General features: G+C 38.1%; 1 protein-coding gene across 1 annotated transcript in view; it reads left to right on the forward strand.

Annotated features, from left to right (window-relative positions):
* LOC111863312 (protein unc-13 homolog B) overlaps positions 1-21,689 on the forward strand; it is a 777,834-nt gene that overhangs the window by 224,741 nt on the left and 531,404 nt on the right. Inside the window, exons 5-6 of the mRNA XM_033751004.1 lie at positions 7,737-7,860; positions 12,062-12,139. Coding sequence (XP_033606895.1) covers positions 7,737-7,860; positions 12,062-12,139 — 202 coding nt within the window. The remainder of the gene's footprint in view (positions 1-7,736; positions 7,861-12,061; positions 12,140-21,689) is intronic.

Here is a 21,689-nt window from a genome sequence, read left to right on the forward strand (position 1 = left end):
GGAAGGAAAAAAGTAAAGAAAAAATGCAGCTTATAAGATGTAAGCATAAATTTGAAAATAATGACAAAATGGACCATATTAATAAATACAATGTGAGGTTGAGAACTTCTGGTTTAGGATGTGGGCTATTGACGGACTTTTGTGAATACAGTAAAGAAACGTATGGCTCCATGAAAGTAAGAGATTTCTAGGTTTGCTGAACAACTATTAGATGTTTAAGACAGGCCCTACCCCATGGAGTTATTTAACGAGTAAAAATCAATTTTCCCTTTTTGAAGTTTAAAAACAAATAATTATTCTTAATAAGCTTCTGAGTGTAGCGCACTAAATGACGTTTGGAAACAGAGACATGAGATCAGGGTTTAATTAACGTTTATGGTATATTTCATATGCAGTCTCTATAATTAACTAACTAACTAACTTTGGGCCACGCCATAGCTCAAGCGGTTAGTCGCTGGCTTCCCACCGCGGCGGCCCGGGATCGATCCAGGGTCTGGTCAAATGGGAATTGTGGTGGACGAGATGGCGCTGGAGCATGTTTTCTCCGAGTACTTCGGTTTCCCCTGCCAATCTTCATTCCACCAATTACTCCACAATCACCCTCACCTTTAATCTGGGGCTGGTACAATAGGCCAGAAGAGGCCGCAGTACAAGGGACTTAGTCCCACCTCACTAGCAATAAAAAAACTAACTAACTCCATGGAGCTGAGAACTTCTTGAGAAGCCGCCAGTTCGGAAAGAACTATTTAGAACTAAGGTGACGATATATCTGTAAGAACTGTTCAGAATCACACTTCGCTTCGTAGATTTTCTCTTCGAGAAATTTGTGGCAACCAGTCATTCGTTGGTCGTCATTATTTCGTCATGAACTAGGCACATTTCCCGTTCTTTTCTCCGCGGACTCGTCCTCATGGCTTAGGCGTATGATTTACATGTTCAGAGTCAGTCGCGTCGGTTCCCAATATTTCGTTATCCACCTACAACTTTGCTAAAGTAGCTACTTTGTGTGGGCACGTATGTGACGTCACGTCTCCTGTTCTATTTCTTCACAAGAAGGCCTGGAGAGACAATACATTAAGCCCGAAGCATAAACAGCGGATTTTTATTTCCTCAAAAGCTTTAGTTTCCATCTTTCTTTGAACACAGTTGTTCCTTTGTCCTCCTTTCCTTATGCCTCATCTCTTTTCTTCATTTCTCCTATAGATATGATTGTCGTTTTGGAACTCTTATAAAGTTCTCAGAGCTGAGAGTCTGAAAATTTTAGCAATATTCTCACGTGTTGGTGACTACACACGGGGTGTGGATTGATGATTGAATTTATTGAACACGTGACTCGTAAGAAAAAGTAATTATAACACTCTTGTTAATTGACGCACTCGACTTCTCATTACAACACACATTAAGTTTTCTGATTTCACTAGCAGTTGCCTGGCAACGGATCCCAGCAATATCATCTAATTTCGTTCATACCGGTTGTGGACTCACTCAAAACTAACTCAACTGTCGACTCTTAGCTAACTCGTGGCATCATTTATCATCAATATCTACTCATCGGTTCTCTCATTGTCTCTCACTGCAACTGAGTCTGAGTGTGAGTCTGATTTTACGACCGACGGTTAGTCGGCCAGTCTGTCTTGGCATAAAGCACCCATCTGGCGCTTGCGACCAGAACTTTATTATTGTTTGACAGTTACGGTCTTGTTTCTTGTGGGCGCCCTCTCTGACGAGAGGAAGAGTCTGTCTTTCGTATATGCTGCTGGTCCTTGCCAGGGCCGTCTTTCTCGAGTCCGAGACCCTCCGTACTCGAGACCATACATGATTGTATCGAATTTGAGACTTCCCTTTACGTCGCCTCCTACGACTCGCAGGGTCACGGTGGAGGTATTCGACCCCGTCTCCACACTGGCGATGACCGTTCGCTATATAGATTTCGGTCGGATCTCAGAGAAAATACCGTCTCCAAAAGTTCCTCTGTTGGTTTTTGTTTATACGTTGCGTAGTAATGGCTCAATGTTAGGTGACGTAAGAGGGTGTTTATTGTGTCATTACCTAACAGCGGACGACGTCTCTTGTTAAGCTATTCGATCAAGTCACAATAAGTTTAGATAAGGAAATTGATATTGAAACAATCTGTATTTTTTTAACTTAAATAAGTGATATTAACATCCCTTTGGCATATTTTATCATTGGGACGATTTACCTATTTCTGTTCTAAATACGAAATAATCTGGCTCTTTTAGAAAGTAGGATCTCCGTAATGATGGATCTTTGGAAACAATTGTATGTAAAAACTATTTTAATGTGACCGTCATATTTAACAATAATGACAATGTTACGTTTAAAGTATTTTCTGTTTTATTTTTCTGTTCATGCATTCTTCATGATTGGCTGTTGGGCTCCTGAGTAAACATGTAAATAAAAAATAATTGAAGTAAATTATCCCTATTATTATATTGTTATTTTCACAGCATACTACAGGATATAATTAAAATTATCAAGTCAAGGAGAACGAGATTGGCAGGTCATGTAGCACGAATGGGGAGAAGAGGAATGCATATAGGATATTAATGGGGAATATTATATTTAAGCATCCTGTTGCACTCTATACGATACATGATATAACTCCGTCCTTAGTGCAAACAATATATTATAGGTCTTTCGTTTTGTTCTTCTTTACACACTACATGTTTCGGCCACAGACGGCCATCATCAGGTGTATACACTCACGTATCTGTCACACTGCACTTAATTATAACATTTAAAAATTAAAAACATAGGTCTTCCTGATTGTTCACTTTCGTTGCTATTACCAAAATCTACTTCGTTGATATCTTTGTTATTTACACACGTCAATTTTGATTTCTTTGAATTAGCAGAAGCCAGAAGGAAAGAGACCAATGGGAAGACAAAGGCGTTTGTGAGTGGATAATATTAAAATGGATTTCGAGATATGGGATGGGATGTTATGGATTGGATTTATCTGGCTCAGGATAAGGACCAGTGGAGGGCTCTTGTGAACACGGTAATAAACCTTCGGGTTCCATAACATGCTGGGAAATTCTTGAGTGGCTGCACAATTGGCAGCTTCTCAAGAAGGGTTCAGCTGCGTGAGTGCGTGAGTGAGTGAGTGTTTGTTTCATTCTTTGTTCATGTTATAATTAGTAGTTGGGCTGATGAGTAAGTGCGTCAGGAAATAAAATAAATACATTTAAGTTTAAATATGAATAACCTTGACATACCGTTTATGCTCGTGTATGTTCGTAAGTCCTTCTCTTTATGATGCATATGTGGCTGCTTAAATTGAGATATATTTCCGGTCATTACTGTCATATATATGTCATCGTACAGTCCATCAGGCAATTCGTTTTGACGCAAAAAAGACTTTCCGACTCCATCGACCTCAATCTTCAAGTCGAAGATGATTAATGAGTCAGTTGGGGATACTGCTCCGAAGTGATGACCGGAAACATGTCAACGGAAATGCAATATAGAGCGTGTGTCCGCGGATGCTGCTGTATGCGAGAAGCATATCTGTGTACCATCCGTTTCGACAATTTGATGTCAATGTTTAATGACGTGTTTGTTTTTAAAATTATGAGGCTATGTGTTCATGGATGTATGTGAATTAGGTCCATATATGGTGTTAGTAATGAAGGTATACTTATCATGAAAAGATTAGTTGAGTGCAGATTAGGACGGGGAGGTATAGAGTGATTGAAGACAAAAGAACAAGAATAATTCATAGTGATTTGTACCGTTAGTTTCTGTCTTTGAGGTCCGTTGCCAGGAGACGGCTAGTGAAGACGGAGAATCCTAGTGGGTTTGCAAAGGTGAACTGAAAATTTGTAGAATACTGATAGCGTTATATTTGAGTATGATTGACAGAAGTGGTAACCGAAGTGCCAATAAATCCAATCATCCAAACTAGAACCCGTTATTTTCGCCACGCGTACCCCCCCTACAAGTGACAGTATCTACCCGATACGTTTCATATAAATAACTCACAAATTTATTGTTGATTAATTTTATCTGTAACTTTCCTTTCATTTTATTATACATGTATTACTAACAATTTATTGGACGCAAGGCAGAAAGACTTTCCTCCGAAGAAATATTAGTGTTGTGAAATCCAAAGAAGTGAAAACCGGATAAAACCTGGCATAATCCTCTAAGGAAGGATATGGCCCAAAAAGGGTAGTTTTGTTAATGAAGACGGTGATGTTAACACCAATTTAATTACACGTTTTACGAACTAGACCATTCTCTCCTCTCCTCTCCACTCCTGTCATATCGGGCAGGTGCGTGCAGCGTTAACGCTCTGGATTTCTTTTCGATAGGTGCTCTGTTCGAATCTCAACTAGGATACCGGCTATACTCAGTGAAGTATTCCATGATATTCCTCAGTCCCTTCAGGAAAATCTAGGAAAGCATTTCGATTAGGTAATGACTCTTTTGACGGGTTGTAGCCTATCTACATGCATGCATCAAGTGGAATTCGAACCTACGATCCAAGTGTTCAAGCGAGCGAAGACAGTTCATGCCTCAGACGTCACGGCCATTGTGATCGACATATATCTATATGTGCCGGTACAATATAAAGCAATTACCTGTAAACTGGACTAGACCCAATATTCTTATTGTCAGCTGTGCTGAATACATGTCAGGTGGAGTACGCAATATTCTATAATGCATTAACATTTCTTGGAAGCATTTTCAGTTCATTGCTCTGCATTCTCCGTGTTGAATGATCCAACGATGCACATCGAGTGGGAGTCGGGACGTACGTCAGAACCGTTCTTGACGCATTGGTAAAGACAGAAGCTCTCACCGTTCCTTCCGGGAATCCAGCGTCAATGTTCCATAAAATGTGCGCGGATGAATCCTGTTCATAGCACCTGGAGACATTCGCTCTCTGACTACTGAACCGATTTCTCTATGAGTTAATTACCGACGGGTCACGCGGTAGCGTAGTTGGTTGAGGCACTATGCTAAAAACAAGGAAGGTCGCGGGTTCGATTCCCAATGAGGTCATCGAATTTTTCAATTGACTTCATCCTTCCAGCCGCACTATGTCCCTGGGGTAGACTTAGCCTCTAACAGAAATGAGTACCAGGAATTTTCCAGAGGTAAAGGGCGCCCGGGGCGTAAGGCTTACAACTTCACCATCTGTGAGCCGCTTGCCAAGAAAATGTGGGAGCCTCGACGTCTCATACACTTATGGGTATTCATGACCTATTACAGGGATAGCTTTATCTTACGTTTTATTACTTATCAACTCTGTAGCTATTCAGTTTCTTTATATGCATTACTTCGTGACAGCACACTCTAAATTTTCTAAGAAAATAAACACATCTTTTGCAGTTAGTTTTAATAGTTCTTTATATATGGCTCGATAATAAAAGAATTTATGCAGAACTGTTCAACAATGGGGCGATGTGTGTAGATCTGTTGAAACCAATTGCGAAACAGGTATCAAAAGTAATTCATGGCATGAAATGGGCAAGTTTTGCTCTAATAATAGCAACAAAAAGCGTAATTAAAAATCATAAATACGTAATACTAAGTACAGTTTTATCAGCATATAGATATCATCCATGTTTTGATTTTCTGCTTCTTGCTGCTTCAAACCTCAGACTGAACCCCTTGGAATTTCTATTATTTCTTGCAACATTCGTTTGTTTCGCTGCCATAATCGCAACATGAAAGTCATTGCTGCTATATTTATTTACATATTTATATAGAATTTTTCCACCGTAAATTCACAAAAGTGAATGAAATTAAGATCTCAGAGTAATAGCGCTCAATTCAACTGAATAATTAATTCTTATTGTGACTGCGATTTTCGCAAAGAAAGAATTGTGTCATGAATATGTAACATTGCAAATGTAATTGACAGAATTATTTTTCTGTAAATTTCTTCTTTTATTCATATTCCTCTTTGATATTTATTAACTTACGTCACTTGTTTCCTTTTTAGCTCTTGTAATTTTTACCTGAGAGCTGCACGTGCAAAGAGAAATATCCGTAAATATTATTTTAAAAATCTCTTCGAGTGCAATGTGAAAGATTAAAAAGGTACACGCAGACATTCCAGTTAAGAGACAGGAAAGTTATTGACCTTCTAAAAACCTAGACTAGACTGAAGCTCCCCTTTTCAAATATGTAACATTTCTGGAAATGATTTCTCTAATATAATGTGATTTTACTACCTTGAATATAATTTGTGTACCCCAGTAAATTTTCTCTTTTTCTTTGACCTAATTTCACTTAAGGCTTTCCATGGGTTCTTGATTTTTAATGGTACAGTAAGTCATGCATCTAAGCGAGAGGGCTGTCACGCACGCACATTAGCAGACCGACACGGGACCTCGAAATGTCGCAGCCATTTCACTATTTCGCTAATTCTGGATTACGTTTCTCCTTCGAAACTATGTTCAGTGTTTCGTATCTCACGCTTTATAAAACACTTTCTCCTGTAAGTTCTTATCTCTGTGACTTCAGTTTTGTCGTAAATGATGTTATAATTACGTATTATCACAGTTCCCTACGTATTATATATATATATATATATATATATATATATATATATTATCTGAGTCATTTAGTCTCATTTTTTTATACATAAATTTAGACTTCATTTGTTGATTCATACGCAATGCTTCACTTCGTGAATTCACAATTGAATGACTGTTTAAAGCACTGCATTCGGTATTGAGCAACGATTTGTATTATATGGATCAGACTACTGGGTTTTACAAAACAACAAGATGTTGTATACCAGGAGCAGAACACAGGACATTGGTTGGATATCGACTTCTTGATGATATGTATACTGCTTGTGTACACGTAAAAATTTGGCAGTAGTTGGCATTGTTGCCAAAATAAGAACAGGAAAGTGGGAACATTTACGAAAGATGGAGAACCAAATATACTAAATGAACATGACCTCGAGGGAAACGAGACCCGAATCATGCAACAGCGAATCCATTTTAATATCTATAGACTTACGTTCTGGGGCACGCGGTAGTGTAGTTGGTAGAGGCACTATGCTACAAACTGGAAGGTCGCGGGTTCATTTCCCTATGATATTTTTGGATTGTTCAATTTACCCAATCCTTCCAGCCGCACTATGGCCTTAGGGCCCACTCGACATCTAACAGAAATGAGTACCAGGAATCTTCCTGGCGGGAGGGTAAAGGGCAGGCGACGCATAACACTGACAAATTTACCGCCATTTGTGAACCGTTTATCAAGAGAAAATGTGGGAGGCTTGACCCCTCACAACCCTATGGGCCTTCACGGGTTGTTACAGGGATAGCTTAATCCTTTTTTTTTGTACCTTTTAGAGTTACGTTCTACAACAAAAAATTGAGAACAGTTTTAACATTCTTATTTTAAAAGCTCCTAAATACTTGGGTTACCGTTTATTCTTAACATTTATTCTTCATATATGCCTAATATTTTTATATTTATCATTCAGTTTAAAATGCCATGTTCCTTGGATATATTGTATGACTTTAAAATTGGAATGATTTTACAATGGTTGTTGTTGTAAAGATATGAAACTATTTTTTGTGTTTCAGCAACGCTTTTATATTTGATAATATCATTACCGTATCTAAGAAAACTACCTGCAGAGGCCTCTGGAGTGTCGAGGTAGTTAAGAGATATCACGTAAATACAAGGATCACACTATTCAACGGATATTTATTTTTAATCGAAACTGTTTCTTTTAGGAGGGAACAGGACAGTGGCTGTCGCTAGAGTCGGAACTGGTGATGAGAGACGGTGAGGTTGTCGGGACCAAGAATCCTACAGGACATTCTCTGTTGGTGGACTGCCGCTTTGAGCTGCCGTTCGGTAAGAAAGACGACCATAACCCAGAGTACAATAGCTTCACTTCACAATGCTAGCCATCTAGAGCAGTGTCTTTCTTTAGCCTGGAGGATGCACAGGTCACAGAACGAGTATTTCCTTGTCGGAAAATGACGCTGAGAAAGACAGAAAATTCCTTCAAAAACGAATTGGCTGAAACCGTAGTGAACCAGTGTTAGTCAGTCCACCATACCTTCTCATTTACGGGATTTTCATTTGTCGCTCCGATATGTAAGAATTCCTGCCTATGCTGTATTCTTGTGACAAGACAAGGAATTTTCTCTGGGTATCGATGTATGAGGCGGCCTCCAAGTGAGTAGGTTATCTACAAGTACACTGAATAAACAATCGTGAGTAGTCGAGTGTGGGTGGATTTTCTACCGTGGGAATTTGTCGGTGATTTAAAAATTCCTCGCCCTCAAAACATAGCATGTTGCTCCCTGTGACAGACAGCCTCGGCCTTGAATAGAACTGTCGGCATGACGTAACCAGCGCAACTGCTTGACAAAGTTCATATAACGCCCACAGAAAAATTGTCATTGTTTTTGCTCAGTGTCCTAAAATCTGCCAATTGACTAGCGTTTTGTTGTTAATAAACGCACACACAAAGACAACAGCAAACGTAAATGAAAAGAAATGAAAATTTTAAAATAAGGAATCAGTAATAAAACATGCAAAGAAAAGAATGAACCAAAACAGGTAAAAATTAATAGGATAAATAATTAGGCAATACAGATAAATAATATTTCCTAGAAAATAACATACTCTCATGACTAGAAAAGTGAAATATACCAATGCCCCCCCCCGTCTCTAAATTATGCCTATGCGAATACTAAGCACCATCGCATGAAACAGTAAATTGACGATAAATTTCAATGAAATTTTTCCTAATCACTGTTCAGGAGGTGGTCTGCTTAACATTTGTCACCGAGGAAAGCCCACAGCCGCCCACCGATATTGATTAGGTAGGATACGGGGTACAATGCAAAACCGTGCTGGACGGGGAGCTGAAATGAATCAAAAACGATTTTCGGGAATCAAAACCTGGTCCTTAAATCCGTATCTAATTGTTTTGAAAGTTCAGGTATTAATTGGAACGCATCACACTGCTCGAAGAGTCCTCATGATTTCTTACATTCTTTTCCATTTAAGGGAAACTTTATAAATAAAGACTAAATCAAGACTGTTAGTAATTGAGGCTAAAATTGTTCGATATAATTATTTCCGATTACCAGTATGAAATAAGGAAAGTATGCAGCTAGCAGGAGTGCTCATGGCGTCATAGCAACATCTGTACTCGAACTGTTTGAATGTAGACCCACTCTTTAAATCAGCTGGAACATTGTACTAATTACAATGTCACAGATATAAAATATTACCCTCTAATATTTATTATGAAGTGCATGAATTTGTTAAAATATTTATAAATTTTTATAATTAGCCTATTTAAGAAGTATCGTTTAAAAAACTTTTTGTTAAAATCTAGATCCAATTTGGTTCATGTCTTTTATACGAATATTTTTAAATTTAACAAATTCGTGCACAGCTAAGTAATTGTTATAGGGTAATATTTTCTATATGACATTGTAATAGTAGTTTCCGTATATATTGATAATGTCCTGAAGATGGTTGCTACGGCCGAAACATGTAAGGGATGGAAGATTGAAAACATTTATCGATCACACTGGACGACGTTAATAATCTTCTATACTATTGCTATTGTGACGGACCAGAATGAAACAAAGCACAACTGCTTTTTTGGAACCCTCAATATTTTAACAAATTCCAATGCCAGAACCTTTTTGGGGAAACCAATAGTTACTTATGTAAGTTTTGATGTTTTCACGGCGATGACTATGAAGAAAGTCGTCTTCTGGGTTTAGGCGCCGTATATTCTTCGTTTTGGCCGACGGTCCTCCGGAACGTCGGCCAAAACGAAGAATACACGACGCCTAAACCCAGAAGACGACTTTCTTCAATAGTTACTTAGTTTGACAAAAAGTCCCCGCGTTTATGGAACCTAGGATTTAATTACTGACTTCAGAAAGCGCCCTTCACTAGTCCCTCTCCTAAGCACCTTCATATACAAGTATTTCTTTCAGATCTATATTAATATTATCCTCCCTTAGAATTTCCAAGTGGTTCCTTCTTTTCAGGCATAAGCCCGATTAAATGTAAATTATAAAACTCTTCAGAGAGGTAGAAAATGTTATTCCCTTCAAGGCAGGCTATCGAAAAATATGTCTACCTCTTTTTAACAGAACATAAATACAAGCCCAGTAACATCGAGACACAGTGTCATGCTTTAATCAGTTTCTGTTATAATAGACACGGTCCTTACATAAAATGTTATGAAGATGTGGAATGGAGCTAGCAGAGGAAATGATTTTTATGGAAGATTTTTGTAGTCAATAAGAGGTTCATTCGGGTTTCATGACCTTTTTTTTGTGGTTTGGTTTACGATGGGTCAATATCTACACTGTATGATATCCACTGATGTGATGAGTGATGAACTGGACAGGATTTAGAAGGAAGCGGTCGTAGCGGAAGGAGGATGCGCTCCCGGAATCTTCTTGGATAGTTCGAGGTTTCCTACTGAGGGGATCAGTAACCTTCTAAGTCTCATTAAATACTTATTCTACACAATGCGTTTATTTTCTTCTAGAGGAACACTATTACAAGTGATGATATTTCATTTATTGTATGTCATCACGAAGTGAATAATTTTAACCATTTTTTGTAAATATAAGTACCTCCTAGTGTAATGGTTAATGAACAGACAGATAACACGTAACCGGAATGCTAATTTTTCGTAGTTCGATTCTAAGAATATAAAAGCAAATTTGTATTCCTAATATTTTTGAGGCATGCGTGAGACATGCCTCATCTTATTATTCATAGTAGTTTCGACATAATATGGGGCAGTATATTTTTTTAAGTACTTTTGGGAAATATTTAATTTGTATATTAATTCTCTCATTTGAATTTTTTTTATTAATTTTTAGGTGTCCTTTACAAAGAAATAAGGAACGCCTTATGTAGGTTATATCTCTTTGTCTGTCTGTCTGTGATCTAGTATCACGGCTGGACAGTTAAACATATTCTTCTAAAAATTTATATGAGAGATTTTCACTAAGAGTTGTCGGCTAGTTCCAGTTTTATTGAAACAAAATAAAATAACGAAAAATGTACATGAAGATTTTATATGTGTTTCTGAGTGCATTTCGAGCGAGCTCTCTAAATATATATCTGAGCAAAGAATGTTTCAAATAGACTTTGCAGAGAAGTACTAACCTTACATTTTACGTCCAATTAAATTTATAAAAGTCTTACAAATTTCGAGATAAGTCAACAGAGGAATGTTCTTGTCATGTAATTCAATACCTCGAGAAATATTAAACTCATTCTGATAACATTTTTTGTTGATGGTTCTTACAAAAATTTGTCGAAAGTTATATATTTATCTCTCTGTTTGTCTGTCAATCAATCCACCTGCTCGTGACCAAATATCAGCGCATCTACCGCAGGGCACATTTTGTAGTTCAATATGGGAGCCTTTCATTTGTGGCAAGATATTGATTTTGAACCTTACTGACACGTAATAAATATTATTTTATTTAAAGTCATGTTAGGAAACTTCTGAACAAACAAAAAAAAAAACAATATCCGTGGCTTTAGTCTGCAAGCTAACTATACCGACCGAGCGACCGCCGCTTATCGGCGAAGTTAGTGCCAACTTTTGCGGTTAGAGGGTGTCGCGTGGTCAGTGCAACGAATCCTCACTGCCGTTAATTTCGGTTTTCTAGACCGGAGCCGCTATTTCCTTCAAATAGCTCCTCATTTATCCTCACGAGGCTGAATAGACCCCGTGCCAGACCCAGTACTTCTCAGAAAATCTGGTAGCGTTGGGAATCGAACCCGGGACCTCTGGATCTGTAGCCAGGAACTCTGACCACTAGACCACAGAGGCAGTTACAAACCTCTGAACACTTAAAAAAATAGACCACAGTGGCTTCATATACTGCAAAAATCTATAAAGTATTTCGTGTACTAAATTACTGAGTCGTATCCATTTTATATAGAGTGAGAGGGTACTTTACTTAATGATCTGTGCATTCTCCTCGGAGCTTCATTGGTTAAGTTTAACACTGTATATAATTCTAGTGAACAGACATCTTCCTTACAGAGTCCATGGGGAAGTGTAAGCTTTGCAGAGTCTTACAGGCCTTCCTTGAACCTCCTTCGATGTCTCTGTCGCAGTTTGGTAAAGTGCAAATCTATATGTATCCTTATCTGTGTCCATTGTTCCTGTCGGCATTGTACCATTGCTAAATATGTACATTTGTTTGTAATCCTTGAATGGCAAATTATTGCTTTTCTGAGCTTCCGGCAATGTCCAGATGTCAGTAAAATTTCATTTACATAGAGATGGCATGAGCAGATCGCTTCTCTTGTTCGTTCGAAGCGCTTCGTGATTAGAAATATTATGAATTTGTAAAATATTCATTAATTTGGGGAATTTTGGATGTGCAGAGAAAGGTTCAATTTTTAGTATGTTATGAGTTTCAGATGCGATATTAATAATGCATATAATCGTTTCGGATATTTTATTCAAAATTATCTTTAAAAGTCTGTTCACATTAATTGAAACAAATTTTCTTTGATGGTAGAAATTAGAAGCTGTAACGTTTCCCTTCGAAAGTAACAAACAATTTCACTTGGTCTTTGAAGATTTTATTTTGTCTAGGAAAACACTTCGAATGTAAGGTAAAGAAAAAAAATCGTTTCTAATTTTGTAAAATATAAGGAAGCAGCCATTTTCAGGGGAAGATAACTGACAAAACATCTTATTCTGGTCTTCAGGATCCGTGTTCACGTATCAGAAGCCTGAATTTTCTGAATATTGTCGGCGTTTAGTAGAAATATAGTCATCTGAGTTACTTAATGTTAGAAGAAAAACATCTTACCACAAATTTGCTACGATTTATAGTTTCCAGGTATTCACGTTAGTCCGTACTTTTTCAAAACTAGCGATGTTTGCCATCTCTAAGTAACTTGACTCTCAAAGTTTTGCATCAACATTTAACTGGTCCTAAACTCCTTCCAGATCCCTGTGTACATTTCATGCAGATTGTTGCAGAGCAAGGCATTTGAGTGAGGGATCCAGCCAGTGTCATGCACCCCGTTCTCTGTGTGTAACTGAGTGCACTTGAGCACTTCCTTCAAGGGTGAGACACTCTGTTTCCGAATTGTCTGTGCACCCTCGTGTACACGTAACGGGCTGAAGTCCATTTGTGATAAAAACAGTTTTGTACATCTCAAAGAAAACCCAAAATCGGGATATACTAAGCCTTACACGAAATACATTCATTTAGTGTCGTCATGTTTCCTTGTAACAGTGAAAATATTATATATCAGCAACCAGGTGTATATGATCTAATTACAAAATTCACAATTTCACACGAAAGAAAATGCTAGTTGTATAGGTCTGGATTGTCTGAAGCAATACTACACTTGTTTACACATATCCTACTGATACACATGTTAAACATTGAATGTTTGCATATACCGAGATCTCATGAAAAACATTAGTCAATTTAATATACAGACATAGAATAATCTACTCTTTTAAAAAATTTGGATATGTTAATTTAAAATAAAAACTTACAGCATAAGCAGTACTGCTGTAACTGATGCGTGAAAGACATACGTAACAAAAAATTTAAGATAAATTTATTTTTACCTTTTGTAAGAAGTGTGCTACAGAGAAAAAAAAAACATCTTTCGCTCAGATATCTTGCGGGAATAGACATTATTTCTATACAGAAAATATATTTTCTGTGTTTTTTATGTGCAGTGATACACATTACATTTCACCAGCAAAAAATATATGGAAGTTATAGTAAAGTATGTAAGATTTGAGGTTTTCACGGCGGTGACTATGAAGAATGCCGTTTTCTGGGATGTGGTGCCATGTAAATGTTGTGTAAACCGACTTTTCACAGGAACGTATCACTTCCATCTTCATGGTATAAAAACTGGGGAGCGAAAAACAGCGTCTACAGTCATCTGCTCACGCTGGTTCCTCGCTCGTGGTTTTCTATATCCTGAAGATGGAGGTGATACGTTCCTCCGAAACGCCGGTTTGCACCATATCTACACGGCGCCACATCCCAGAAGACGGCATTCTTCATATTAAAGTAATTTTCTAAATAAAGAACATATATAAACATTGGGTATATATCAGGACGTTTTGATCCCAGAGAAGAGTGTTTCTTAAAAGCAAAGAAATAGATGTATTCATATTGTTAGTTGATATCCCAAAAAACATAAAAATATATTTTGAGAAGCAGGGGTATCAAGATATCGTACGAATTAATAATTCAAAAGATGACTGAAATTTCTTAAATGCCAATACGACGGCCTGTGGAAATCCAATTCCAAATTTCCATCTTGAAGATTATGCACAGAGTTATAATTGTTATTCCCGATTTTGGGTTGCTGATCCTCACTGAAATTTCAAACAAAATTCACGCAAATGGGCATCAAATAACGATTGTCACTTCAGGGCGCTGCGACCCGCCCACTGGTTGGAGAACTTGCCTCAGCGGTGACGTAATGCGTCTCCAACAACTTCGCCGGTCTCGAACCAGTGACATGTCTGTCAGGTCAGGTAGGATGAATCAGAAAAAAAAAGCTGCAAGGAAGAAGAACTATAAGAAACATTACGAACCACTGCAAGTTCTGCATTGTTTAATGGATGTGTTGACACTACTAGTGGTCGTTAGTTCTGCCTTGTTTAATCATCGCAATCTGAGCCATCCGTTCATTTCATTGTGTTCTCTTTTTGTCTGCTTTGAACAGTTTCTCTTTGTTCATCTCTTTTGTTTCTTACATAGACATTGACATAACTTTCGTCTAATCAAATTGTATTTTCTTTACTCATAGCAAACCTTTGTTAGGTCCTTCAGAGGCATGTGACAATAATTAAGTCATTGCAAAAAACTGTGTCTGGCATTATCGATTTTCCCGAAATGTGTCCAACACATGAGACCCTTCGGAAGTTTAATGTAGTCCAGTCTTCAGGTGACTCGCCAACACACTGCAGAATCTTTCTCTCTTCTCCAGGATATGACAGCTGTCGACATCAAACCTGGAACCCTTTTAAATATTCCCAGTGTTCTACTGAGTGACGCGTGAATTTAGTAATTAAAATAATGTCAGTCTGATTTTGACAGCTGAAAACAGTTTAAGTAAATTTGAATGTAACTGTGAAATGATGAACGGGGAACTAAAGATAACAGTGGAAAAAAAGTCTACCTGTATACATTTGTAATACACCTCAAGCAGTCGAAAGTGTCCAAAACAGTAGCTTCAACTCTTACATATTGAAAACGAACCAGTATTTTGTTTGCTCACCCTCATACTGGTGTTTTCAGATGCGATGTTCCTGTATCAGCTATATCAGTAACTTCCTACACCTTTCGATTGGAGTATATTTCATTTCGCAAACGGAGCAGAGTAAGAAAAATATGTCATACTTGCGTGTTACGTTGCAAGCATAGTTGCAGTGTGTCATCTTTAGCTGTTATGCTAACCTGACACCCACTGATAAATGTATTTTTATAATATAGAGTTCCTGCTTACAGATACAGAGTTCCGGGTTCGATTCCCGGAGCTACAATATTTTCTGAGATGTAGTGAGTCAGGAACGATGTCCACTCAGCCTCGTGAGGATAACTGAGTGGCTATTTCAAGGAACTTGCGCTTCCCTTCTAGATAACCGAGATTAACGGCGATGGGGATCCGTTGCGCAGACCATGCGACACCCTCTATCCGCTTAATTTGGCACTAACTTCGCCGGCAAGCGGCGGTCGCTCGGTCGGTATACTTCGTTTGCGCACTAAAAATACAGAGTTTGTTTGTTCATTATATTGACAATTAAATAATAGAAACATAAATTCTCATCCATATGTTGATTTACACACTGGTTTAGCCCTCTGTTTGAGTCTAATTATTTACAAACTTCTTAACAAACTTTTTACGCAGAACATTATACATAACTGCACCTACTTCTGTCACCAACAGTTTTTCATATGGGACTACTCATATTCAGACCCCACATCAGATCAACCAAACATGTTTTGCCTGAATATTTAATGTCACAATTAAGATGGTAACATGTGATTCCATTAAGCGCTTCATTAATTTTGAATATTCGGAACGAACTGCGTAATTAGAAGGTCCCGGATTCAAAACTTTGACCGGAGGATAGTTATTCTGAATGAGACTTGTAGTATCTTTTCTCAGTCCGTCCATAAAAATGCTGGGATGTTAGCTTAAGGGAGATTCCACCCCTTCTTTCCTTATCCTTACCTATTCTTCTTTCATAACTCTGTCACTACAAACTAAACGACATAGGAGGCTGAGAAATTATTGTCACGTATCCTGGTAACGTGAGAAGCAATTAATGGGTTCAGAATTAGATGAATCGATTTATTGGATATTCACCAGGCGAACTACACTTAGTATAAACACAATCTTTTTTTTTAATTCGCTTAGTGGGGGGGGGGTGGAATCCAACTGGGTCCACACGGCACGGCTACCGTTGATTGGTGTATTGTAGCCTGCCCCGGGGGATAATGATGATGGAGAATTTGGTGAAATGGAGATTTGCAGGGGAAACAGAAGTACTCAGAGAAAACCTGCCCCAGCGCCACTTTGTCCACCACAAATCACACTTGACCAGACCTGGGATCGAACCCGGGCCGCCGCAGTGGGAAGTCAGCGACTAACCGCTCGAGCTATGGCGCGGCCTATTTCATGCCTTAGACCACGCGGCGACTGTGATCGGCATACCCTAGCAACTTCCCACTATTACTAAAAGAAAATCAGCAACTTTTCAATCACGATACCCTTCCGGGCCGAGATATGTAACGGGGCCCCCGAAAAGTGGCGCAGATTTGCTGTTGACCAAGCGAACAGTCTTGATAACACACGTACGCTATATGACTAAGGGCGGCTCCATCAGCGGAGTGATCGTTACGGGGTTGACGGCAGGGCCAAATAATCTTGCTGCGAGGGTGAATCGGCCAGAACGTGTAGATCGTTGTTCTCCATCTAGAGCCGAGGTTAAGGATGCATAGAAGTTTACCTTCACTTTCTCATACGTCTTCATGGCACGATACTTAAACATAACGACAAATACACATTCACCTTATTCGTATATTTTGCCTAGTAGACTAATAGGTTTCTATGACGTTACAATAAAAAATAAAAATTATTGTATTATATTAATGTTAACATATACGTGCATTTGTGTTGCTGTCACACGTGATGAAATTATTTCTATGAATTAGGAGCTCTCACGTTTCGTGCAAATTAAAACATGCAAACATACACACATGCAAACATGATAGAAACTTCTGTCTCGGAGGTCGTATTCGTGTCAGCAGTGGCTTCGAGTACCTCAAGGGTGACAGATTTGCACTATGCCAAATCAGGAATAGACCCTGTATAATTGCTGTTTGTTCGGAAATTTAGATATCCGCTCAGAACAAGAAGTTAATAACTATCCCCGAAGTTCACCAATAGCAAAATTAAATTTCATGATTTCTGTGTCTAAAATAAATTCAAGCTTCTGTCTAAACAGCAAGGGCAGTAACATTTTTATAATAATATAACAGATCAGATATGACCAGTGTAAATCAGCAGTAACGAACAAATATTTATAAAATAATTCGAATGGTCGTGCCATAGATCAGGCGGTTTGTCACCGGCTCCCCCTGCCAATTCCCATCCCATCCTTTGCTCCACATTCATCTATCATCCGGGGGGGGGGTACAATAATTAGTGGCCTACGTACCAAGTGGACGTAGTCTCACCTCACATTATGAAAACTACAACAACAAAAAATAAAATTGTAGCATGATTTATTCTAACCGTCTTACAGTGCATACATTTATTCACCTTACTCTTCTCTCTTGCACTACATGTTTCGGCACAAAAGTGCCATCTTCAGGTGCTTTTCTATGTACATCAAACTACTACACACACACATACCCAGCAGGCCCAGCAGTATAACACACGCAGTCACAGGAGCAAGACACAACACAAAGCACAATACACACACGAAAGTAGGAAGAATACTCCGATAGAAGAAGATAGGTGTGACTCGCGTATTGAGATACGACATAAGGATGACAAATCCTGAACAGTTTTAATATTTTTAATATTTAAAATTTATCAATATATATGACGAATATATATTTTAGTTATTTTAGTATAAAGACAACAGGGCATGCAATGAAGTAGTTTGACGTACATCGAAAGGCACCTGAAGATGACACATTAGTGCCGAAACATGTAGTGCAAGAGAGAAGAGTAAGGTGAATAAATGTATGCACTGTAAGACGGTTAGAATAAATCATGGACATAAATCAGTGCAACAGGACGCTAAAATATAACAAAATTATAGCAACTTACAGAAGGTCTCCGAATTTCTACAGTTTTTTTAATAAATATTTAATTCAAACGCAAACACCCGCTTAAATTCCACATACTGTTGTGAAAGAACTGCCAATGTTTCCTGTGCATATTGGTGCGAATTGAACTTATATTCAATCTGATTACTTTTAAACATTCTGGCAGGAGCAATTTAAAGTTCTCGTGACCATGTTTGTTAAGGTTAGTGTCTTACGTGCCTGAACACCACACAGTTTAGCTCACAGGTGCCGGCGTTCCGTAGCAACTTGATATATTCATATCCTGGTTATCCTGAATGCACGATGCAACATCACAGAAGGCAATACACGTTCTTACATAAATTTATACGGGCCAACTAATGAGGAGGATTTCAAACAGCAACTGGGTCCATTGAATGATGATGTATGCAGGTCAGTAGCAACCTCAGGAAACTTTTCTGGCCACGTCTAGTAATTGGTCTAGAAGCTACACTTCTTCTTGTTCTTTTTACAGTTCACTCATTCGTGTGATCGTCTGTCATATTTTCTAAATTTTGTAAACATCGGCGCTTAATACTTCAGTATTTTCCTCTGTTTCACTAATCAGGCATTGCAGGGTTCTTGCTGTCTGCCATATCAGTATCGTGACATTACGTGTCCCCACGACATCTTCTTTTACGTATGTTTATTGACGCACCATTTATCAAAGCTAATTACTTAATTTAACAGTTTTACACATATTTTCCAATTCAGTTCGGTGCTTTGACCTCCGTATTCGTCGAAGAAAGAAGGCAAATCAAAACTTTTGTAATGGAATTTTCTTCTATTCTATCATAAAATATTGTGCTGTGAATAATTATTGCTAGGAAATTGAAGATACTTATATGAGTTATCTTCAGTTCAGTCACTGTAAGGAATATGTGCATATTTCTGGTATGGATACTAGCCACTCAGTTATACCTTGTTTTTAATGTAAAATAATAAAGTAAAAATGTAACTGAACATTCATTCATTCATTCATTCATTCATCAGTAATCTGTCTGGACGACAGGTTCACAATCTCTTTCAAAACAGTTCCTCCACTTTATGCGATCTAGAGCTTTCTCCTTCAAATGAAAATATCCTCTTCTGTCCCCAAGGTCATCCAGCATCTTCCTACGTCTTCTTCCTCGTCTTTTGGTCACGTCTATCCGCCCCTCTATCTTTCCTTCAATAACTTCTTTTAGAAGGCAGTTACCGCGTAAGATATGACCAATCAAATTAGCCTTCCGTTTTCTTATTTCGAACTGAACATAAGGAAACTAAATGTATACATACTATATTAGCTTTAATTACATTATCGATTCTTACATAAGATTAATATTAATTTAATTCTAAAATAACATTTCACTTAGGAGTAGTATGTGGGGCCGTGAAGTTCATAAGTTGGCATTCATTTATTTCCAGAAATCTAATTCTGAGTGTTCTGAAAAGGTAGAAAATTCCGAGAATAAAATTTGAACAGCATGACACGCAATATAATATTCACATTAATCACGAGTTTCGATTTGTGAGTAATATTGACCCAAAACATTCAACACAAGAAGTCTGAAAGTGAAAACTTTGTGTATTTGGTATATTTCTTTGACAGAGTTCTTTCAGTTACTTTCCTTCGAATGTAATCTTCATATTGAAGCCCTTGCATGTAGGTGTTTTATAAATGTTATTCGTTCGACATGCTACTCAAGTTCTTCGAAGTTTTACGACGAAAATGCATTCCAATTGTAGAGTACATAAAACTGATATATAACGGCTGTCTGTCATAACTTTTTTCTGCTTTTGTTGTGTGATGGCTCAACCGTGTGGTGTGAAACAAGGTAGAACTGCGTCCCTTACATTCTTCTTTATGCACATTCTGTACGAACACGTTTATTATTAATTATCTTAATGCACAATTTCTCTTATCACAAACCGATATCCACCGCTGGAATAAAAAGAACAGACATAAGTGTGATCTTGAGCTACATTTTGAAATATTCTTCACTAAAGTTTACACTCACTAGCTATTTCTGTCTTTCTGAAATCTTCCTATCCCTCAATTTCCCCTTTCCTCTCCATTTAGTTACTCCTCAACTGAGAGTTTTAGAAACACTGATTGCCTTTCTTGTGCTTCAAGCATTGTTGTGCGGAAGGCCAGATGTAATTGAGTGCTGTTGCATCAGTAAGGGCCGCAACTGATTCAAAACTCTTGAGCTACATTTTGAAATATTCTTCACTAAAGTTTACACTCACTAGCTATTTCTGTCTTTCTGAAATCTTCCTATTCCTCAATTTCCCCTTTCCTCTCCATTTAGTTACTCCTCAACTGAGAGTTTTAGAAACACTGATTGCCTTTCTTGTGCTTCAAGCATTGTTGTGCGGAAGGCCAGATGTAATTGAGTGCTGTTGCATCAGTAAGGGCCGCAACTGATTCAAAACTCTATGTTTGCACGTCTCGCTTCGGAAACAGGACCGACCAGAGGCCAAAAAAAGAGGGGTGTTTTCTCTTCTGGTTTAAGAATGAAAAATAATAGTTTCCTGTGCTGCTATTAGAAGTCCTAGGAAGAATATGTGGCCTCTTCTTTCCTTCAAATCCTTCCGTCACAATGGAGAGACCATACACTAATGTCCCGTTTCTGAGCATAATATGCACTAATGCTTGTCTCCATTATGTCGCATTTATCATATAAGTCCTCAGATGTTTGCACTATTTGCATGATTGTAAAATATATAATGTTTCATGTAGAATGCGTGTTTGTCACCTGAGTATAAAACTACGTGTAATTTATGACATTAATAAAAATTAAAATTTTCATGCCAGTTCCAATGGCGCATTAGTTATCCCCACCCCAAAGAAAGTTACAGCTACATATATTTCCCACATCTGTCATTATTTTGCATTCTAAAATTTAATATTAAGAAAGTTGCACCCTCAAAATGTAGACACGATGTGATTTTCTTTAAGTATTTGCCATCGGAAAATACTGAAACGCCCCGAATGGAAATCGCGCGATCTCCGGTAATACGTTCATTAATTTTACGTGATTTAGGGGGCTTGGGCGTCACAGCGAAACCTCAGGAATCCGAACACCCAGTAAGTCGATTTGACTTACAGTACAACAGAAGAAAATCGGCACCTAAAAAATTACAAATTCAATCTGATTGCTTTACTTCCTTGCAGGACAACTGAATTCTTGCAAAACATGACATTATGCATTAGTGGACCTCCCTCTCTGAGTTGTGGAAGTGTAACCCAGTCACCACTTGCCCCGAGCCCGGTGTCTAGCCGAACGTCCTCGGGTTCCGTCAGTTGCTTCTGTATAATATGTGCCT

Source organism: Cryptotermes secundus, unplaced genomic scaffold, assembly GCF_002891405.2.
Source record: "Cryptotermes secundus unplaced genomic scaffold, Csec_1.0 scaffold159, whole genome shotgun sequence".
Taxonomy (NCBI): Eukaryota; Metazoa; Arthropoda; class Insecta; order Blattodea; family Kalotermitidae; genus Cryptotermes; species Cryptotermes secundus.